Source organism: Sminthopsis crassicaudata, chromosome 3 (genome assembly GCF_048593235.1).
Source record: "Sminthopsis crassicaudata isolate SCR6 chromosome 3, ASM4859323v1, whole genome shotgun sequence".
Taxonomy (NCBI): domain Eukaryota; kingdom Metazoa; phylum Chordata; class Mammalia; order Dasyuromorphia; family Dasyuridae; genus Sminthopsis; species Sminthopsis crassicaudata.
In genome coordinates this window covers 77737937-77761140 of record NC_133619.1, presented here as the reverse complement: position 1 = coordinate 77761140, position 23204 = coordinate 77737937, and the positions used below count along the sequence as shown (strand labels likewise).

Below are 23204 nucleotides of genomic sequence, written 5' to 3'. Positions count from 1 at the left end.
CCTGGGAGTCAAGAAGACTCATCTTTCTAAGTTCAAACCTGGTCTCAGACACTTATGAGCTGTGATCACTTAAACCTGTTTGACTCAGTTTCCTTATCTGTAAGATGAACTGGAGAAGGAAATGGCAAACCACTCCAGTATGTTTGCCAAGAAAACCCCAAATGGAGTCACAAAAGTCACAAAACTGAACAATAACAACAAAAGAGATGTTGCATCCTTTCTTTTTGGTCTATTTTCCAATTACATTCACCAAGCTACGTATTCACAGTCTCTACCAGTTGCAAAGCAGTGAGACATAATGGCCAGAGGACCTGCCTTAATGTCATAAAGGCCTGAATTTATGGCCTTATACTAGTTATATGACTAGTTATTTAACCTCCTCTATTATCCTAGGGATTGGTTAAGCCTATAAATTGCAGAATAGCCACTGATAGACATTGAAAGATTGAATTTTCTCATGTGGCATTACCTACAAGAGTGAAATAACCAGTCTGGACAAAGACATGGTATGAAGGGGGCACAGCTGGGAAGACAAAGACAAAGACAAAAATGAAAAACAATTTTCACTTTATTCTACTGTTTACATAGATAAGTAAATACAAAATATTTTTGAAGGAACAAAACACACCTGGAGCCTCAGGAAAAGCTTTGTATAGGAGGGTGGTACCCATGCAAAGTCTCTGAGAAAGCTAAATAGTCTAAATGGTAAATGGAGGTGAGAAGGAAGGCCCTTCCAGATTCTGTGTTCATTGGGCACCCTCTGCTACAGTTACTTTCATTTCAAGATTTTCTCACATTTTTCTCTTTTATTTTTTTTTGGCTATGAATATCAAGCCCTTTCACTTTTTTTCTTAGTTATTCAACTAAAAACAACATGAAATAATGGCTAAAAAACTAAAACAAACTTTCTTAATAATCTCAAACCAAGTTCAAACCCTTTCTCCCTTTCTTCCTCCCCATCCTAAAAGGCATTTGAAAAATTCCAAATAGAAATTTTCTTTTTCATGACCTGCGTTGTTTTGGCTGGAACCCAGGTGATAAAAACCCATGATAAAAGGTCTTCTGGTGGTGTTTCTAGAATCAGGCCAAACACAGCTAGAGTTAAATAGCTCCCAAGGTGGCCTGACTTTCTATCAGAGGAGATTTGGCAAGGTGGAGATAAACATATGAACTTTTGGCTTCTTATTGGAACTGGGAATGAACAAACTGAGTTAGAAAAAGAAAGGGCAGAACATTTAGCCAATGCCATATTCAATGCCAAGCCAAATTAAACACTTAAAGCCTAGAGACATCTCTGCTCAACCCTCCATCATCCCTCATTTTTGTGGCCTCCCTGCTTAGCGTTTCCTGCTGCAAACAAAGGCAAAATGGATGAAAGGCCTCCAAAAGCTGCCTCTGCGTGAGCTCGTAGGTTCAGAAACTTGGGATAAACTTCAGCCAAAGATTTAGATGGCTAATGACTAATCCCAGGTATAGAAATCATTCAATCTTATGGATAGTGAAGACTGTCCAGAATTAGGTGTTGAAATATCTTAGGTTTTATTTCCAATTTTATTTCTGTTTTATTTTTGTTTTTGTTTTTAATTATGATTTGTCTCATATCTTGTGGTATTGTCAAGTCAATTTTTTTTCATAGCATGGTATCATAAAGTAGAGTACAGTAAAGGTTCTACAATCAGAGGACCTCAGTTTGGATCTCCCCTCTAACATGATACCCACATCACGAAATTAGAGCTTGTTTTCTTCCTCTGAAAATTGAGGAATTGGACCAGCTGATCTTTGGTGTCCTTTTCAGCTCTAGATTTGTGATCTGACAATTTCTAAACTGGGATAGTGACACCTGGCATTTAACAGGCCCTTTGCTGTTGTTCAGTCATATCTCTTTGGATCCTATTTGGGGTTTTCTTGGCAAAGATGCTAGAATAGTTTGTCATTTCCTTCTCTAACCCATTTTACAGATGAAGAACTGAAACAAACTGGGTTAAACAAGTTGTCTAGGGTAACGCAGTAAGTGTATGAAGCCAGGTTTAAACTCGGGTGCAGAGTTGTAAAGATGAGTGATTTGCTCTATCACAGGTTTAAGTTGGACGAAATATAGGCATAAAACAAGCATTCTTAAATGAATAGGAAAATCTTGACTTTTCATAATGCCTGATCATGCTGTGAAGAAGCAATACCAGCTGGAAGGGGTCTGGCCCAAGTCCAGCACTATCCTTCCTTCCATTTCATCTGTTGCTGTTGGACTCATCCCTATATCCCAGAGATTGAGGCTCTTTTCTGGATCTCTACTCATTCTATCCATCCTCTATTGGCTCCTAGGGATTTATATATATATATATATGTATGTATGTATGTATGTATATATGTGTATGTATGTATATATGTGTATGTATGCATGTATACACACATATATACTTACATATATAGACTTATTCCCATAGACTTTTTATTATAGTGTTATTGAATGTGAGTTCTAGAAATCAGTCAATTAACAAGAATTCACAAGGAACTTTTATATTAATGTGAGGAACAAGTATATTTATATATATATATACATATAGATATATAATTATATATATAATAACTAATTATATATATATTTATATATTTTTTACATATATATGTTATATATATGTGTGTATGAAGTTAATAGATATATACAAAGTAATTGAATACAAGGTAGTTTGACAGGGAAGTCATTAGTAATTGGTAAACAGGAAAAGCTTCATGTAGAAAATGGTGTATTATAGAGTAAGAGAGTGACTATAAGGCAGAGGAAAGGAAGGAGAGCATTACAGGCATGTGGAGTGGCCAGTGCAAAGGTGTGGAGACAGGAGATGTGGTGTATAGCGTGTGAGGAACAGAAGGAAGACATTTTGGCTGAATAGCAAACTCTGAGACGAGGCGACAAATTTGCTTTCCTCATGCCCTTGCTTGCGGGCCTTCACCTTTTCACAGCAGGCTGCCATTAGACTGTGGAAAGGAAACAAAGCCATGCCATTCTGACCACCGAGACCCTAATGTAGCAGACTGGTGTCTGTAAATACTGGGAATGCAAGTTATCATCTTCCCATAGATCAAATTGCAAAGATTAAAAACAAGCAAAAGAAACCAAGCTCCGAAACTAGACTGCTGGTGTCAGAGAGGGGAGGAAGAGCTGGGGGGAGCAGGAATTTCTGAGTGATGAGTTGGAGGTGTCTCTGGGTAATCTGGGTGGTCTCATCGTATTGGGCAGTGTTCCAGGCCCCCTGGAGGGAAACTCTTTTCATTAGCCCCAGTTTGGTTTGTGAAGGGATGCCACTATTCTGTTCAATCCTTGTTCAATAGTGTTGCAATTTATTTACCAAGAGCATGAGGAGAATCTAGGGCTCTCCTGGAGTTTTGAGGGATTCCCTTCAAGAGGCTAGTGTGCATTTTAGTAACCAGATGTTATGAGGTTTTTACTTTGAAGAATTATATTAATCTTAGATGGGCAAGAAGCTTCCTACTTTCTCCATGAAGTGCACTTAATTTTTCTTCCTTCCAGTGATATCAACTGAAAGGGTACCTGGGGAAACCATGGGGCCAGAAGGCAGGACTCTTTTGTAGTCACAGCCTGGAAGCTTCAATCTCAATATGCAAAGGCAGTGGATTTTTTTTTCTTTTTTAAGTAGCAGCTATTTTGCCACACTTGATTACTCCAACTCTATTAAACTCCATTAGAGCACTCTGTTATTTCAGCTCTTTGGCTCACAGTGGGTCTCCAGTGGATGGTGAAGTGGTGAGGGAGTGAGAATGAGTAGGGAGAGGGAGGGCTTTACTTAGTTAGGGAAATATGATGTGGAGAGTATGTGGTGGTGGGAGACAATCTACATCCCAGAGAGGATTGGTTTAAAAAAAATGCACTTGAACAAAGTAGAACTGAGCAATTAGAGTACTGGGTAAAAAAATGCTCAATTCATGTGTTTGAAGCCATTCCTTTCAAGGAGGCAGAGGAGATAGGTTTCTATTCAGTTTCTTCTTCATAGTCTCTCCCTGGACCCTTACCAGTTTTTTGTTTTGTTTTGTTTTTTGCTGTGTATAATTATCCAGCCATATTCAGAGAGGAGTAGAAAATTAGAAGTGGAAAAGATCTTTAAAGTTAACTAATTCAGTTTTTTCTTCCATTTTATAGATGACAAAACTGAATCCCAGTTACTTTGTTCACAGTCAGCATGATTAGACAGAAGCATTCACACACATCTTCTCACTCCATGGTTGATAGTCATTTCACTGTACTTGACTTAAATACTTAGTTCTAGACTATCTAACAATATTCTTTGATTACATTCCAAGCTAGACATGGGGCTTGTCATGTTTGAATTCCTCAAAGCATCTAGTATAATGCCAGACACATAGGTGTGCAATAAATATTCATTGGTTGGTTGGTTGGTTGATTGGTTGATTAACTAGGACTTTGATTAATATTTTCTTTGAAGAATAATGATAATAAAGTTTCTTCTAAATTTGGCAGCCTAGCTATGTGGGCTGACTGGGAAAATCAGAATAATTCTGGGTGCTCTAGCTACAAACTTAAAGTCAGGTTACCCTTGATTTAAAAAAAAAAAAAAAAAAAAAAAGAAGAAAAGAAAAGAAAAGAAATGGCAATTTAGATCCCCTTGGCCATTAGCATTCTCCCTGTCTCTCATGAAATTATCTTAGTTTACTTCTCTGTTTATATATTGAATTCCTTAGGAGAATATGAGCTCCTTGAGGGCAAGAGCTGTTTTACATGTGTTTTTTTTCTTTGTATTGCCAAGCATCTACCACAATGTTTTGTACATAGCATGAACTTAATAACTGCTTGTTGAATTCAATATAATACAACACTAATTTTATAGGAGGGGAAAAGGAAAACCATGGAGATAAAGTGCCCTGTCTAAGGCATCAAGGACCAAGATTGGAGTCTGAATCTTCTGACTCCTGGGCCAGGGGGAGCTTTTCCCACCACTCCATACCAGCTTTCATGAATCACTTTAATTTAGTTTTTGATGTCAAGAGGGCCAAAACAAAAAAACAACAACAACAACAAAAAACATGACACTCAAGCCTATCCTTTCTTAGGTTTACCTTATGTTGTAGGAATATCACTTCATTGACTCCATTTTCCTTGGTCTCATTTGTCTTGCCAGTGTACCAGAAGCTGTAGTTAGAATTGAATATCCTTATAATATCTTGTAATATTCTGCTCTTTCTCTCTGTTTGTCTTTTTCTGTCTCTATCTCTATCATCTGTCTGTCTCTATTTCTGTCTGTCTATTTTTGTCTCTCTGTCCCTCTCCCTCTCCCTTCCTTTCTCTCTCTCCTTCCCTCTCTCTGTCTCTCTCTGTCTGTGTGTCTCTCTGTGTTTCTCTGTGTCTAGTTTGTGTGTCTATCTGTCTCTCTGTCTCTCTCTGTCTCTCTCTGTCTTTCTCTGTCCCTGTCTCTCTTAGTACAAATACTCATCTCCTTGAATTTCCATGTCTCCTTTCCATATCCATTCATTTGAGAGGATCATTCCACATGAACTAAAGCTGCTACATCCCCGTCCTGAACTCAGCTTTCATTCATGTCTCTCCTACTTAGTCTCCATGAGAAATGTGGCCACTCTGAAAAGAATCAGTCATATTAATAGCCTCTTTTTGTCTATCCAGTGCAGATATGTGTTACGTCTGTTACCCAAGGAGGCCTTGCCCTTCTGCAGGGAGCTGGAGTTTGATGAATTGGTCCTTTCCTCACCTCAATGTGACCTGGTCCATCATCAGTGGTTTCTCAGTGTGATTTTCTCAGGGCAGACTCCTAACACTATAGGAACACTGTTCAAATGGACATCCAGCAGTGTTAAGCTAGGGTTACTCATCTTCATTTCATTATTTTCCAGTCTTTTCTTGAGTTCCGTAGGAAGCTACATTGTAAATTGTCAGTGTGTTAGATTGTATAAGATAAGACATATTAGAAAATTTCTTTCTCCATCTTCTTTCTGACATCTTGTGGAGTGAGGCAAGCAGCTTCTTTCCTTCTCTATTATACTGCTCACCTACACACACACACACACACACACACACACACACACACACACACACACACATATACACACAAACACCCCTTTTTTATTACCTTTTCACATAATGTTCAGTACAAAGGAAAATAGTGGCCCAAAGCTACTAAGTTTGTATGCTACTTAAAAGGGGCAAAAGAAACACCCATCCTGTAGTTAGATGGTGTTGAAGGATCTGAGTTCTAATCTGGTCTTATACACTTACTTTGTAGCTGTATGACCCTGGGCAAGTCACTTAATCCTAATTGCTTCAGGAAAGAGAAAGAAAGAAAGAAAGAAAGAAAGAAAGAAAGAAAGAAAGAAAGAAAGAAAGAAAGAAAGAAAGAAAGAAAGAAAGAAAGAAAGAAAGAAAGAAAGAAAGAAAGAAAGAAAGAAAGAAAGAAAGAAAGAAAGAAAGAAAGAAAGAAAGAAAGAAAGAAAGAGAGAGAGAAAGAGAGAGAGAAAGAGAGAGAGAAAGAGAGAGAGAAAGAGAGAGAGAAAGAGAGAGAGAAAGAGAGAGAGAAAGAGAGAGAGAAAGAGAGAGAGAAAGAGAGAGAGAAAGAGAGAGAGAAAGAGAGAGAGAAAGGGAGAGAGAAAGGGAGAGAGAAAGGGAGAGAGAAAGGGAGAGAGAAAGGGAGAGAGAAAGGGAGAGAGAAAGGGAGAGAGAAAGGGAGAGAGAAAGGGAGAGAGAAAGGGAGAGAGAAAGGGAGAGAGAAAGGGAGAGAGAAAGGGAGAGAGAAAGGGAGAGAGAAAGGGAGAGAGAAAGGGAGAGAGAAAGGGAGAGAGAAAGGGAGAGAGAAAGGAAGAGAGAAAGGAAGAGAGAAAGGAAGAGGGAAAGGAAAGGAAAGGAAAGGAAAGGAAAGGAAAGGCCTGTCCACAATATCCAGTCTCCTACCTCAGTCTATCCCCCAGGCTCAGATGTTCTGCTCCTTCATCTCCGCCTCTTGAAACCCTCAGATCCCTTCAAAGCTTATCTCAAGTGCTGACTTATGTTTTGTCACTGGCTCTAGGGAAGAGAATGAAGCTGATGATTCTGCCTCCTTTAATTCCCTTTCACTTGCAAGTCAACAGCCTCCTTATATCAGTTATTGGTCCTCTTCAGGAACCAAGGACAAATAATATCTCAAGTGCTACTTCCTCTGTCCCTCTTAATTCCCTGCCTGCTGAAATTCTTTTGTAAATACTTTGTATTTTACTTTGTGTTCGTGCTGTATCTCCTCAGTAGAACACCAGGTCCTTGAAAGTAAAAAACTATTTACGTTTTTGTCTGTTTTCCCAGTGAGGAAACATAGTAGGTCCTTAATAAACATTTGTGGACTTGATGGGAACTATTAACTGTCAACACATGCTTTGATAGTTCTTGGCTCTTGCCCACAGGCACTATGGAAATCTCTGACATTAATGTCCACAAGTGTTCTTTCCTTTGGCTGCTGTTACCTCTACCCCTGCTTCCCTACCTCCTTTTCCCTTGGCTGATTGGAAAATCACAGGACACAAAAGAAGTAGCACAGCATATCTTTCCTCTTTCTTAAGAGGGAGTGAACCAAGCTTTAACTACTGGACTGAACGGAGAAGAGTGACTGGTGAAGGGCAAAAAGACTTTTGAGGGAGAAAGCTCTTAATCAAACACAAATATCAGGGATATTAGCAAGGGGAATGGAGAAAATTGCTATCAAACTAAATTGCTTTTTGTATAAATGTTCTCTTTATTCAAGTTTTCCCCAGCGTGCGATTCTTTCTTTAAGGCTTGGTGAACAGATGCTCTTTTGAAAATGTTGATTAACTGATGCTTTTTTAGAACCCTTCCCACTTACCCAACAAAACTACTGGGATGAGTGATTATCAGAAGGGAAGGGGGGGAGAAAAATGGAGAGAAGTCAAGTCTCCAGAGCTTACTTCTTCTTCTGAAGTGGCCTTTGATTCTCCAGGTGCAGAAATCTCAGCCACATCTGAGCAAGAGCTTTCAGAGAACCCCTCAGAACTAGAAGGGACTCTGTGAGACCATTTAGTTTAACCCCTTGCCTCTAAACAAGACTGTATTCAATCCTTCCTCTCAGAAGTGCTATCCTAAAACAAGGAAAGAGGAATTACTTTGGAGTGAGAAGATCTAGGTTGAAATCTAAGCTTTGATACTTACGAGTTTTGGCCACTTTAACTCTCTGGACCCCAATTTCCCCATCTATAAAATAGATTGCACCAAATAACCTTTAAAGTCTTTTCACGCTCTATATCTTCAAATCTAATAACCTTTCTTTTCTCCCTCGGTTTAGGAACACTATTGCCTCCAGTCATAGCTAACCCTTTAAGTCAGAGCAGGTTTTTCCCCTTATTTCTTAAAGGTTAGTGTTCTTTTTGCCCTATTCCCTAGTAACAGTCACTTTCTGCTAAGTTGACAGCTGCCAAAAACCTCCTGACTGATCTCTTTCCTGGGGCGATGGAAGGATGAAATGGAATAGGGCCATATTCTTACTTCCAACTGTTTTCCCCCCATTGGTGGGGCCTTTATACCTGGAAGCAGATACAAATTTCATTGGCAAGCCATGCTGCTTTGTTCATGAATGAATCCAAAGAGTCCCATCCAATATCCTGGACCTTTTAGCTGTGAAGATGTCAAGAAATGTGAGCATTCATCACCTTGATTATTGGTTGGAAATACTGTGTGATGGGATATCTGCCCATCTGCACCACCAAACCTATTTCTTTTTAGATGAGCTATTTGATTTATAGGAAAAATCAGCTCAGCAACCTGCACCTCCAGATTCATTACTTGAGTCTTCTGATGGACACCACCTGTCTCTTCTTGGTGTCTGTTCATGTTCTCCTTCCAAGTAAACCGCCTGCTTTGTAACAGCACAGAAAGAATAATGAAGAGGATGGGAACTAACGTAGAAATACTTGGCTTGGTCTCACTGATGTCTATCTTCCTTCTGTCAGAGGGCCAAGAAACAGCCTGGAGATATAGAGGGAACATAGTAGATGACAAAACCAAGGCCACTGGGATTTAAGTGAACTTTTTATTTGTTCCATCTCCATGAAAGTGGATGAAAGTTTGAAGGAACTCTTGATGCTTCAGTCAGGAGGCCAGAGGAATTCCTATATTGATTAAAAGACCAAGCTTTCAAGGAGTTGGAGTGTGACAGTGATAGATCAGAAATCATTTTAGGTTGTGGTTGAGAAATTTCCTGGTTGATAGTGTGGACAGGTTACAAATTTAGGCTACTTTGGGGATCAATCTTACTGTTTTTTCTGAAGCATAATTTAACTCTTCTCAATTTTTTTCTTTAAGTCCTTGGCATTAATATTCAGGATTATTCTGAAGTTCAGAAAGCACAATTTTAGGTAGAATGGAATTCTCAAAGGGCCATATGCACATGCAATGGAGGTATACTGAGTCAAAGATGTGGACTCTAAAAACTAGCTTGTAAGATCTAAAGAAACAATAGCCTATTGCTTTTCAGGCACATATTTAACTTTCTTTTTAAATGTTTTACCATTTTAGACAAGTAATTTTCCTTAGCTTTTTCTTTTTTCTCCTCAGCTGTGATTTCTGTGAGATGGACAGAGTAGTGAATAGAAAGACCTGTATTATCCTCAAAAATTATCATATAAAAGAAAAAAGATAGACAGTGATAATACTGGAGAAATTTCAGAGTAAATTAACTAAGCTCTATTCAAACCTGGGCTAGCTAGATTGGTTGCCAGTGTTTGATCTATTCTAAATCATAAAGAAATGCAACACCCAGAGTAGCTTGGGCAGGAGAGATGGGTGATATTAATGCAGATATGTGGATATGGGCAGTCATTACGACATTCTTTCCCAATTCCGCTCCTACAGTAAAACATATAACGATGATACATGACTTGCTTAAATTACTTTAAATTTATTTGAAATTCCAAGGAGAGAAGTCCTTTAGGCTTTGTGTCCACTTAGATATATGCATATGAAGTGATGAAATCTGTGGTGCTAAAATGACTTTAGCAATAATGGTGACTAATGGCAAGTACTAAGACACCATTGAAAGGTCTAAGGATAATACCCAGGATAATATTGATAATGAATGGCTGCTATTATGACTAAAGCACAAGTGACAATATCTTTGAATGCTGGATACCTAGCTTTGGGGGTTGTTTTTCTTATTCTTCTGGTTGCTGCAAAAGGAGGGAGCAGAATACTTAAAGGAGCCAGAATCTAATACCCAAGAAATGGTCTGTTGGAAAATGATAGCATTCACTTTAAAAAACTTTAAGTCTTTCACAGATCTTAGACCTGTAATGAATACAGTGACTAAACCCAATACAAGGATCACAGTTCTAGGGTATGGAAGTTAAAACATATTGCTTACCTCCTGAGAGATGATGCTTCATTATGTAGAACAAGGTGTATATTTGCATTCGGCCAATGAGCATGTTTGTTTGCTTGACGAGGTATATTTATTAAACACAAGGATTTTTCCCCACATTTTTTAGGGAAATTTGAGAGGGAGAAAGAAAGCTAACAGTAACACTTCTGATGCAAGAAAAGGAAAAGAAAAAAATGAGGGAATTGAAGTATTATTTAAAGAAACATAGAAAAGAACAGGAAGAAGTCCAAAAGAAAATACAGACAAGTAGGACAGCTCTGAAAGTTATAAGTTAAATTATAGTCTTAAATGGGAAAGCAAGCTGCACATAATGGAGATTTGCCACTTCATGTCTAATTCTCTTTTTACTTTGTGAAAGAAATGCCCCTTTTATTTAGTGTTCATTAAGTATAGAATTTTCTTTTAAGCACCAAAAAAGAAGAAAATGATAGTGTTCTCTGAATTCCACAGTAGCAACTACAATGGAGTCACCTCTACAAATCTTGTCTTCTGACAATTATTGATATAAAAATGTCTTCTATATGTTTGTTTCTCATTACAGTGGACATCCCAGAAATACCAAGAATTTTCAATAGCGAGGGATATGAAGATGATGATGAAGGTGAGCCAGTTTCTATCTATCCTCTAACTTTTTTTTAAAGACAGTTCTCTTATTTAAACTTAAGATTAGCATGATAGGAATCTTATCCAGAGTCCTAGAGGGCAAAGGTCAAAGAATAAAGATCAAAAATGAAAATGGTGAAAGAGCTGGAAAAGATCATATCTACCCATCAAGGTCAAAGTAATGGCCTTCATACAATTCCGTCACTAAATAGTAGTCCTATTCACTCTTTAAATTTAAGTTTTCTTAGCTATTAAAAATGAACCAAGATAGGGTTCTTCTTAAGCTGAACATCATGAACATCAAAATTATGCGAGGCATACAATTAGATTCCATTCTATTATTTTTATGACTGATTTTTATGCGTTTTATTGATGTCTTTTGTTTATGTGTTCATTTGGGTCTGTGATCTTGATATGGGTGCTTTTTTCCAAATGATTCATAGAACAGTCATTTCTGGCTATAGCTACCCCTTTCCCAAACCACCCTAGAATTGAGCCTTCCCCTCCCTAATAACAAAGAAAAACAGTTAAGTAAAAACACTCAGTACAGTAACCATGTCTGACAGTATGTATATACAACATTTTACCTTAGTAATCCCTACAGGGACTGTTCTCCAGGATTGTTGCTGACTTTTCAATTACCAGTGATATTTTTATTCACATTGCTGGGATCTTTGTGTATATTATCCTTTTGGTTTTGCTCAGTACACTTTTCAATAATAGTTCATACAAATCTTCCCATGTTTCTCAGAATTCTCGTTTTTGTTATTTCTTACTGCACAATATTATTTTATTACACTCATAAATCACAGTTAATTCAGCTATTCCCCAATCAATGGGCACCTACTTTGTTTTCATTTCTTCACCAACCATGAAAAGTGTTACTGTGAGCATTTTGTTATATATTGGACCATTGCTTCTTTCTTTGACCTCTTTGGAATTTAGCCTAGATTTTTAAAGAGCTGTTATAAGTGCTCTGAGCACCTGGGGCAACCACCTCCCTTGCCAATCTTCTTCCTGGCTAATTTCAATTTATTCAACATTTTACCAACTACTCACTAAGCATCTCCCTCCAGGTAATGTCTATTTTTTTATATCAAGGATCTATGAACTCTGCAAATCAAATCTCTGATATTTGTCAGGACTTGATCATCACCATGCCCAAACATTAAGCTTTTCTTCATGAAAAGTTGCCCTGGGATACTGCAAGCCTCAGTTATCTCTGGTTGGGGACCCTTGGCTCTTGTCACCTTAAATTTCAATGGGAGTAGACAGACCAAAACTTCTTGACCTCCAAAGATTCCAAATACATGTTATACATGTTCAATATTTGGGTTATGTATTGTATATGTTAAATATGTGTTATATGTTAAATATAAATTTTATGTTACATGTTGAATATTTGTTATATATTGTATATGTTAAATATGTTACATTTATGTTATATGATATAGTAACATGTGTTATATGTTGAGAATGTTACATTTATGTTATGTTATATTAAATATAACACACATCTATTACATATATTATATACAATTACCTATACATATTTATCTATATTTGTATATATACACACACATATATTTATATACATATATCTGTGTGTGTATGTATGTGTGTGTGTGTATATATATATATATATATATATATATATATATATATATATATATATATATATAAAACCACTGTGGTAAGATGCATGCTGATAGGTGCCCACAGAGTGATAATGTACAATGTGCTCAATCAACTTCCTTCTTCTGTATTACAGATGAGTACGAAATCGACTGGAGCAATTCCTCCTCCCCGACGACTGGTCCAACCCTTCCCAAAGAGGACAGGGAGAAGAGCTGGCTGTACACCCTGGACCCCATCCTGGTGACCATCATTGCCATGAGCTCCCTGGGGGTCCTGCTCGGGGCCATCTGTGCCGGTCTGCTTCTCTACTGCACATGTTCCTACACGGGGCTCTCGTCCCGAAGCTGTACCACCCTGGAGAACTACAACTTTGAGCTCTACGATGGCATCAAGCACAAGGTCAAAATAAACCACCAGAAGTGCTGCTCGGAGGCATGACTGATTGCACCGGAATCACATTTGACGTTTCATTCCAGCTAGAGTGGCTGGTGAAGATTACTTTTTTTTTCTATGGGAACTGAATGCCATAATCTCGAACAAAACCGATCCAGAATACAGACAGTGAGGGCAAAGCAGACTGGGGGAGTGGAAGTAGGGAAGAGGCAGGCGTGGCCCATAGGGGAGACTGGCTCCCACCCAGGACCACAGTGGCCGAGTCATGACTGTAATGAGGACTTGCTCTCTGCTGGGACAAGGACAGCAGCTTGACTCTTGGGATTTTGATTTTTGCCTTTTGTTTGAGGATTTTCTTAAAAAGAATTTAAAAAAAAAATGTTTCATCTTGGAAGGACTCAAAGAAGTAGAAGAAAAGAATGACCTTTGTGGTGTGAGAAGTACAGATCGTTCCTCCCCACCTTCTTTTCCTAATCGGTGGTTGAAAGGCGAGGGATTTTTCAGCTGGTCTATCTTTAGAAATAAAACACAAAGAGCGAGAGCCGTCCAGCTTATCCCCTTCTCAGATAGGCTTGTGATTTAAGGGATTTGCTACCAGGGCAGGTTCTGCCAACCGAGCCTGTGTGCTGCCGTTTCCCGTCAGTCCTAGAACTGAAATTGAATGTTGTTGCCTTTAACTTTTCTTATCCAGGGGAAAATTGCCGTTTGAGGGTCAGCAGAAACAGCAGCTCTTCCTTATGTGCGATTCAAAACTAAACAGAAAGGAAACTTCACAAGTCACAATCCATAGGAGCACCTCCTTGGGAGCCGCTAAAGGGCCTTAAAATGCTTTGTGAACAGGAGCCATTTATTAAATCCAGAACTGAGTCTGTCGTGATGGCCGAGGCCTTCCTGACAAGGCCTCTCTGGATGTTGCTTTTGGTTTTTTGCTTTTTTTTTTTTTTTACTTTCTTTCTTTCTTTTCTTTCTCCCTTGTTCTTATAAAAATGAAACCTCCACAGACAAAGACACCTTTGTAAGATTTCCAAGGCCCAGGAGATAGCTTTGTTTGATATTCTTGGGAGGAAGAGGATGAGAATACAAGCAACTATTGTTTTCTCTATTAACAAGACACGGAGTATGGTGACCACTAGAATCCAAGCAAGTTAGGGCTGGAAAGGGGACACCAAACATTATCTAGTCCACCTCCTTCATTTGACACAGGAGGAACTTATGGCCCAGAAAGATTACGCCATATTGAAGGTCACACTTTAAGCTTGTTAGTAGGGCCGGGAATAGAAACCTTGGGGGATTTTTTTTTTTACTCTGTCAGGTGCTTGTTCAGCTACACCACGGTGCCTCCTGACTAGGTAGAAAGGGGGAGAAAGTGGACAGAGAAAGAACAGTTGAACCTCTGTTCTCCTATAGTCATGTAGGAAGGGTTGAGGGGACTACCCTAGGGAGACATTTTGGTTAATTAATCCCTTCTCTAAGCTCTGAGCCCTGATTTTTGCTGTGGATTATAGCTGCCACAGCCTTGGCTTTCCTAAGGAGTCAAAGTTAAGTTATAGGAGATCCTGCCAGAGGTTAGCAGGAAGTGTGAACCAAAATATTAACATCTCTACTTCATCTTCCCCCACCCCTCGCGACAGGATACATTCAGCTTCTTACTCATTCTCATACATACACTTGTTGATTTATGAGTTTTTGTTATCAAGTGCCTTGAAAAGTGAAGAAGAAAAAAAAAAAAGTATTTTTCCCTCTATCTAGAAATCCATGCTATATCATTCAAGAAAGGCCTTCATCCTTCCCTGGCCCAGCTGCTTCTTCTCTGAACTCCTCTGGACTCTCCACCGATCTCCATTAATAGAATAAGATCTGCTGAGATGGCTGAATGGGTCAATAGTTGTAGCCCTTCATGTACCTCAGCTGGCTGTAGAAGGGGAGGGTTGGCAGAGGAAAGGTTATCCAAATCAGAGCAGCTTGACTTTAGGCTTAAATTAATGTGTAGGAATTTTCCTGTTTGCAGGCAACACTCATCCAAAAAGCCAACCACCATACCCAGCTTATCACATATGAATGGTAAAACTCGTCAGACCATTTTTGCTGCTAATATCATGTACAATTTCATTCGTCTCACACCCAGGCTAAAGGGGAAGGGTGAATGGAACAAATCCGTTCCTATAAATGTTAACTTATGGACCTGATAGTTAAAATGGTATTGTCACAGTGTATTGTATGCATACAGAGAGTGAGAGTTCATATCTACATATATTTATACATATATGTGTGTGTTTGCGCGCGCATGTGGATTCTCTGTATGTACCGTGTATGTGAATGGTCACGTGGGACTAAATAGTGTTAATGTAAATTTGATCTAGGGCAGGAGAGTACTGCTGTTCTTGGTGTTAATTTGGCACAGTGTTAGTTAATGGTGAAGTGCAAAGTTATTAAGCCCACATGCTTAGCTTAACACTACCCTATGAGCAGGGCATGCAGAAATAAATATCTAGTTCAACCCATCCTTCTCTTCTCGCTGCAGTAAGGCCTTTAGGGCCTCAGGTAACACTGGTTATAGGAGGGATGCTGGGGAAACATTTACGAACATCTTGAAGACAAAGATTTCCCCACACCTATTTCTGTGCTAACTGTCCCACTCATGGCCTGGTTGATGGGGCATTTGGCCCCCGTGCCGCCTCATTCCAGGTCTGCAGTTCATCTCTGAGTTGTACACAACAGAACATGCATCCGCTTTAAGAGTCCCACATTCATATTTCCCATCAGCTGGTACAGGGAATCTGACTGTGCTCAAAATGCTGAGCCAGAGCAGGCCATCCAGTGCTACAGTGTGTAATTGTTAACTCGAACAGGGAAAATTAAACTAAACATTGGTGCATTCAATTCATCGTTCTCTCTCTCTGCAGTGATGCTTTGCTCATCCTCCTTAGTGGGGTAAACCCAACCAACAGTATTGACACAATTTTATGCCTTGTACTGAATGACCTATTACCTCCACGCTCTCATGGACTGGGTGGGCAGAAGGGCCATGTGTTTGCTTTCTCCCTTTGATGGGAAGGGGGTTGGTGGGGGTGGGAAGCTTAGGGATGAGCATGGGGTGGGAGAGGGGAAAAAAAGTTAAGGAAACCGTGGCTTAACTTTTTCAAGGCTCACAGTCGAAAATGTTTGACCATTCACCGACTGAGCCATATCATAAAGGACTTGAGAGCTTTTACTGTGATTCTCCACAAGGTTAAAAAAATAAACTTCAACAACAAACTGTGTTTATATGATTTGTATAAAGCCTTTTTAAAATTACTATTTAAATAAACAGTATACCAGGGACTCTTTTTGTACCTTCTTTATTCAAGACAAAAGGACTTGGGGTACTGCTTCACATACTGCAGTGGGTATTTAATAAATATGGGTGGTTCACTCCCTGAGGTTAGCACCTCAAGAGACCTGGAGTGCAATTCTTGTAAAACATATTTCCAGATTCATTATGCTGCACAAGAAAAATCAGATCCAAAGGGAAAAACCACAACAAAGGGAAAAAAAGCCCACAAAAAAAAAAACCAACTATGCTCCTTCTGGCTTTAAAAAAAAATTGGGGGGGGGGGGAAACAGCTAGTTGATATAGTGGATAGAGTACTAGCCTTGAAGTCCGGAGGACCTGAGTTCAAATTTAACCTCAGACACAACATGTCCTGGCTGTGTGACCCTGGGCAAATCATTTAACCCCAATTACCTCAGCCCCCCAAATTTTTTATCTTTGTATCTCTGGCGCTCAAACATGGTAGGTACTTAATAAATATTTCTTGAAATTAAAATGAATTGATTGGTTAGGTAACTGAAGGGGGAAAAGGCAGAATGAAGAGCTTCAGGAATGGGAAATGAACAGTTTCTAACCAGTCTCTCCAAAGCTTTACCTGAAAATCACTGAGCTCACCACACCTATCTCCACAATATTCCCTTTATGTAATTTGGAGTTTTGTAGTACATCCTCCCCTTCCCTCTCCAGGCCTTCATATCCAGCATTTTTTAGCCCCATCCCACTTCACCTCCACTCCCACCTCCATACACAGTGATCTCAAAGCTTTGCAAAAAAAAAGTCTGAGGACCATTGTTTCCCTTCCCATCACTCAGTTCCAAACAACCCCAGGCATTGATCATCAAATATCAGTCAATAGTAATAGGCATTTATTAAGCCCTTACTATAGATGCCAAGAAACTAATTATTGAGGATAGTTTTAATGAAATGCCACTTTAGGCAACTCACTAAGCATAGAAGGTGCACATCTGCTTGGGTAAAGAAAGTAATTAATGAAATTATGAGTGTAGTTCCATCCCTATCCTTTAGAACAGGGATTCTTGAACTCTTTTGTCTCATAGATTTCTTTGATGGTCCAGTGAAGCCTTCAGACTCCTCAGAATAATGTGTATAATAACATTTAAGAATATTCAATAAAAGACATATGATTATAAAGAAAATCAATAATGTTAAAATATAATTATCAAAAATTTAAAAGTTTAAATATTAAGAATAAGAATCCTTGTTTTTAGTGCAAAATCTCCACCCCTATCTTGAACATATCTGAAAAAAACCTTTTATTTTTTGTCCCATTGTTTCATTATCTTTATTTTTATAATAGCTTTTCATTTTTCCAAATACATGCAAAGATAGTTTTCAACATTCATCTCTGCAAAACCTTGTGTTCCAAATTTTTCTCCCTCCTTTCTTCCTTTCTATGCTGCACAAGAAAAATCAGATCAAATGGGAAAAACCACAAGAAAGAAAATAAAAGCAACCAAGCAACAAAAAAAAGTGATAATACTATGCTTTAATCCACATCATTCTCTGCTAAGGACCATGCGTAAGTAAGAGGTAGGTCAGTTCTCCAAGAGAGCCTTCACAGAACATCTGAAGGAGTTTCAGGGCAGCCTTAACTGACACAAGTGTTGCTTGTGGACTGGGAATGAAATAAATTGGAAGCAGAGGGAAGAGGAGAGAGGTCAGATAATACAACTAACTCTCAATCTCCTTGTATCATCATCCTCTCACATAAAGAGATCCATTCTACAAGTCTGAGTTAGGCCTCCAGCAGCCACTGGCAGGTAGCTCCCGTATCACAACAATTCTTCATAGTTCTCTCTTTAGATGTGTATGACACTCCATCACAAATCTATTGGAATTGCCTTGAATCACCTCATTGTTAAAAAGAGCCAAGTCCATCACAGTTAAAAAAAAAATTATAACCAAATGCATACCTAACTAAGCCTAACAAGTGTCTTGGTTCTTACTTTATTTTGTTCCCCATTTGTGGAACCTTTCAGAACCAATGAGTTACAGTTATAAGGGATAAAGTAAATTTTTTTTTGCCTGTCCACAGTGTAGCTTGAGTTGGAAAACACTTAGTCTAAAGGTATATAAGTCACCCTCAGAAGTTAACTGGCTATAAAAACAGGTCAAAAGAGACTAGAGCATTCTATTTCCTCCTGGAATTGAATGGAAACCAATGCTACTCCTGTTTGTATTGTGTTCCTCCCTAAAGAAATATAAGGCTGGAGCAGCTAGCTGGTGCGGTGGATGGAGCGCCAGACCTGAAGGAGGGACCTAAGTTGAAGTCTGGTCTCAGACACTTCCTAGCTGTGTGACTCTGGGCAAGTCACTTAACTCCAACTGTCTCAGGGAAAAAAATTATATATATATATATATATATATATATATATATATATATATATATATATATATAGCTGGAATCTTGGTCTTCAATGATTTGGTATTCTTTAGCATTTGTCAGAAGACTCAAACTCAGATCTGAGCCAAGGTGCAAAACCTTTGGGAATCTTCATAACTCATATAAGGATGACCAATAATGTTTTAAATGATAATATATAAACTATGTCAAACTATCTACCATCTTTGGAAGAGGGGAGAGAAGAAACAAAGAGAGAAAAATTTGAAACTCGATCAAAAAACTCAAAAAAAAATGCTAAAAATCTTCTTGACGTGTAACTGGAGGAAAAAAAATACCATTAAGGCAACTAACACAAGTGGCCCTATTTTCCTTTGAGTATTTGCAAGTAACACAACTTATTTATGCTCTTACCTTTCTCTCCCCATCCTTATTTTTATTATTTCTGATAAATGTGTCTGATGAGATGCCTGATTCCTCTCTTTGTTAATGATCTTTATTAAAAATAGAGTTTGAAAAAGAAAACAAATCCCTGCTTTCTTTAAACTAGGCTTTGAGCACTAATAACACACTAATGCACTAATAATGAACTAATTAATTATTCAATGCACTAACAAGCCAATAAAATGTCCTGATCTCTAGCTAGTCATGTTTATATAGAATTTTTCTCTCTTATCTGAATCCTTTTAGAAATGTTTAAACAATCTCTAGTGCAACAGTTGGGGTGAGTGGTGGCACTTAGAAGGGATGATATGGAGGCAGAAGAATGAGTTGAAGCTGAGGCAGAAGTACTGGGGAGAGAAACAAACCCCAGCTGGATGTCAAAGCCAACTGTTCCACTCCGGTTTTGATAGTGATGAGGAAGAAGCTACTGATGAAATACCAAATATTTTCCAGTTCCCACAGATTAAAGGTGCTATTTATCTCAACTGGAACTCACCAAAATTTTGGAATGCTTTGACTTGGGGTGGAGAAGGGAAGAAAGGAATGTAAAACATTCTCTGATGCATGACCTTCAAACACTTCAGAAAGTCAACACATTTCAACAAATGGGGATATCAGGGTCTATAGAAATCAAGCAGCTAATCTCAGACCACCTAGTGAGGCAAACACAGAGGAGTGGTTTCCTTTGACCTTCAGTCTCTTGAATTCTCCCAATCTCAGCTTGTCTGCTTTCCCCTACATGCCAGTAAAGTCCTGAGAAAATAGTCCCTGTTTTCCTATCCTCTGGATCAGTTAAGATGGGAGGGTCTTCTCCCCAGGGGTCAAAGTAGGTGAGGGGAGGAGGGTGGTATAACCACAGTTGCCCAGAGTAATTTTTTTGGATCCAAGAGCCAGGCCATTTTGGCAGCCTCTTGGGGCTATGTATTTCCTCTTCCTTTCCTGATAGGAGAGGGATGGACAAAGAAAGGGAGTGGGGTGTGTGTGTGTGTGTGTGTGTGTGTGTGTGTGTGTGTGTGTATGTGTGTGTGTGTGTGTGTGTGCAAGAGAGAGACAGACAGACAGACAAAGACAGAGACAGAGAGACAGAGAAACAGAGACAGAGAGACTAGATGGCTCAATAGATAGATAGATGGATGGAGAATGGATAGATATGTAAATAAATATGTAAGACAAATAGACAAACACAGACAGATTGATACACAGACAGACAAAGAGACCAATAGACAGACAGACAAAAAACTGGATAGACATACAGATATATAAATAAATAGACCACAGACATTTAAATAAACAGATAATAGATGAAGAGAGAGAGAGAGAGAGAGAGAGAGAGAGAGAGAGAGAGAGAGAGAGAAAGCCAGACTTTGAGCCCTCAAAGCCCTCTGATAAGCATCCTTTCTTTATGCCATCACAAATTACTTTCAGATGACCTAGGATAGGAGATGGGAATCAGTTTCTCTGTAACAACATAGCCTTTTGGTTTACCCAATGGTCTCTTTGAGTTAACAGTAGAATAATATCAGGTGATGGTAGAAAAAGTGTTATGTGGAGGATCCACTTTAAGATACAGAGCTTGTTTTGACCTAAATATAAATAAACAGTACACATAAATGTGTGTACATGTATATTAGAAAACTTTAAAATAACATATAAATGATATGATTATTTTATGTGTGCATCTGTATATGGACTCAGTCAGTTGGAAGGGGAAGGAGGCAAAGAAGTCCCAAAAAGGTTCCCAAAAAGGGTTAGAACTTGATTTTTCAATAGTAAATGGAGATAAGATGGAGAGTTGGGGGGAAGTTAAGTATCAAATAAAATGATGTGTGCAAAGCATTTCAACAGGAATCACAAACTATTATTATATAGCCTTTATAGGGGTCCTAAAGAATAGTAATAGCTGTCCTTTATTTCACATTTTACTAACACATCAATAATAATAATATGTATAAAACATTTAAATTTTGCAAAGCACTTTATATCCAATCCTCAAGTGAGAAAAGAGATCCATACCAATGGAGGACTCTGGGACTCAAATTTTATATATATATATATATAATTTCCTTTGAGCTTCACAGCAATCCTGTGAAGTAGATGCTATAGATACTATTACCCTCTTTTTGCAAATGATTTGCAGATGAAGAAATAGTGGATGAGGCAGGTTAAATGACTTGCCCAAATTCAAATACCTAAGCATCAGAAACAAAATTCAAACCCAGTCTTGTTGGGCCAGAAGGCTACCTCTACCTCTGGGGCACCAAGAACAGCGTATTATTAAGCCTGTTTTCTGTATCCTTCCATTTCCCTGCTTCATCCATCACTTAAAATCACTCCGACTTTCCCTACTTGCTGACAGAAAACAGCATCTTCCATTCCAGAAGCTAAATTTCCCCTATCCGTTGAATGGTCTTGGCCCAAATCCAACCTCCACTGGTCTTTGGTGACATCCTGACCTTTTCTTCCTGCAGGCCTGAAGACTGCTATCAAGAAAAGGTTCAAATACTCCCCAAAGAGCAATCCTCACTTTGCCCTCCTCTTTTGACCAATCTTTAGCTTCCCCAAGGCTGCCACCCGACCTTTGCAGTTATTCCAATTCTAACTGATGGAGTGAGGGCCCAGGAGAGCAGAAGCCAGGAAAGCATTCATTCTAAGCTGCAGATCAGCTTCAGTGACCGGGGGTGGTAAAGGTGGGGATAAGGAGAGTTATTGATTACCAGGGTCCATCTAACTATCATCATCATCATCATCATCATCATCATCATCATCATCATCACAGAAGGAACTATTACATTAGCAAGGTGGTAAGTCCCTGCAGTTTACTCCCTGACTTTACAATTCCCCCTGCTCAGGGCAGTGACTCCTCCACCCAGACTTCTGTGATTTGGAGGAGTAAGTCTCTAATAAATCCCCCTGTTCAGAAGTCCTTGACTGCCCCTGCTGTGAATGAAAGAGCAGTCTTTCTGTGTGCACAAACCCTGCCGGCTGCTCCCTTTGTCACTGCCAGACTCAGATTTGTGCAGTTCTCTCACTGGCTCCAAGTGTGAGCTTTGTGACATGGTGACAAGGTATGTCTGAGCCTGCTGTGCTGGATCCATTTTATGAACTCCTCTAACTCTCCTCCAAATCATTTAGCAGCCCATTTCTGATGTACAGCCTCACCCCAAGTCTTGGACACTGTATTTAAAGGATCCACACTCAAAAAGTTGCCAGATCTATCAATTCCAGCTCTAAAAGATCCCTTGTTTCTGCCACTTCTCCATCAATCCAATTCAGATCCTCATCTCTTCTTACTTAACTATTTATACTAGCTTCTTAATTTCTCTCCCTCTCCAATTCTAAATCTAGCCAGAAAAATCTGACTATGGGATCATCTGTCCAAAACCTTCAGTGGCTCTTTATGGCCTCTATGACAAAAAACAAATTCTTCGGTTTGTCAGTCTAAGGGCCTCAATAATCTTCTTCCAATTTTCTTTGCCATCCTTATTTCTCATTACTCATCACCATGAATAATTCCCACATTGTCCAAATCTTTCAAATTCCTTATTATTAAAGAATTAGGTTCTTTCCCTCCAAAATTCTCAGCTCCTAGCATGGTATGTTATAAATTGAAAAGAATTAAATCTAACATTGATTAAGGGGCTATGCTGTAAAGCATTTTGTATTAGGAGTTGAGGAAGATGCAAAGTTTAGTTAAGACACTGCCTTTACCCTCATGGAGTTTACAGTCTTGTGGGAAATGATACATATGTAGACAGCTGTAATACACAATATTATAAGCTAAGTGAATCAGAAGGACACAAATTGTGAGGGAGAAAAAGTTTATTTCAGAAAGGGAGAAATTCTGGGAAGGCTTCAAGGGGTATGTGATATTTGGGATTTTAAAAAGCGAGACTTTAAAGAAAGAAGTACAGAGATATCCCCATCTAGGATCATTGCTTTGTCATGGTGGAGGACCTTCAGAACTCAATAAAACTATAGCTAAGCCATGCAGGGTTAAAGTTTGGCCTTGGAGTACAAAATGAAGAAGAGCAGGTACTAATGGAGTTTTAGATTTATTAAG

The 23204-nt window shown here is 38.8% G+C and overlaps 1 protein-coding gene across 2 annotated transcripts in view; it reads left to right on the top strand.

Annotated features, from left to right (window-relative positions):
• Window positions 1–13567, top strand: part of NRP2 (neuropilin 2) — a 142633-nt gene extending 129066 nt beyond the window's left edge. For both annotated transcript variants that reach the window (XM_074298952.1, XM_074298950.1), the window contains exons 16-17: window positions 10936–10995; window positions 12769–13567. In XM_074298952.1, coding sequence (XP_074155053.1) covers window positions 10936–10995; window positions 12769–13073 — 365 coding nt within the window. In that variant the 3' untranslated portion in view covers window positions 13074–13567. The remainder of the gene's footprint in view (window positions 1–10935; window positions 10996–12768) is intronic.
• Window positions 13568–23204: the final 9637 nt, after the last annotated feature.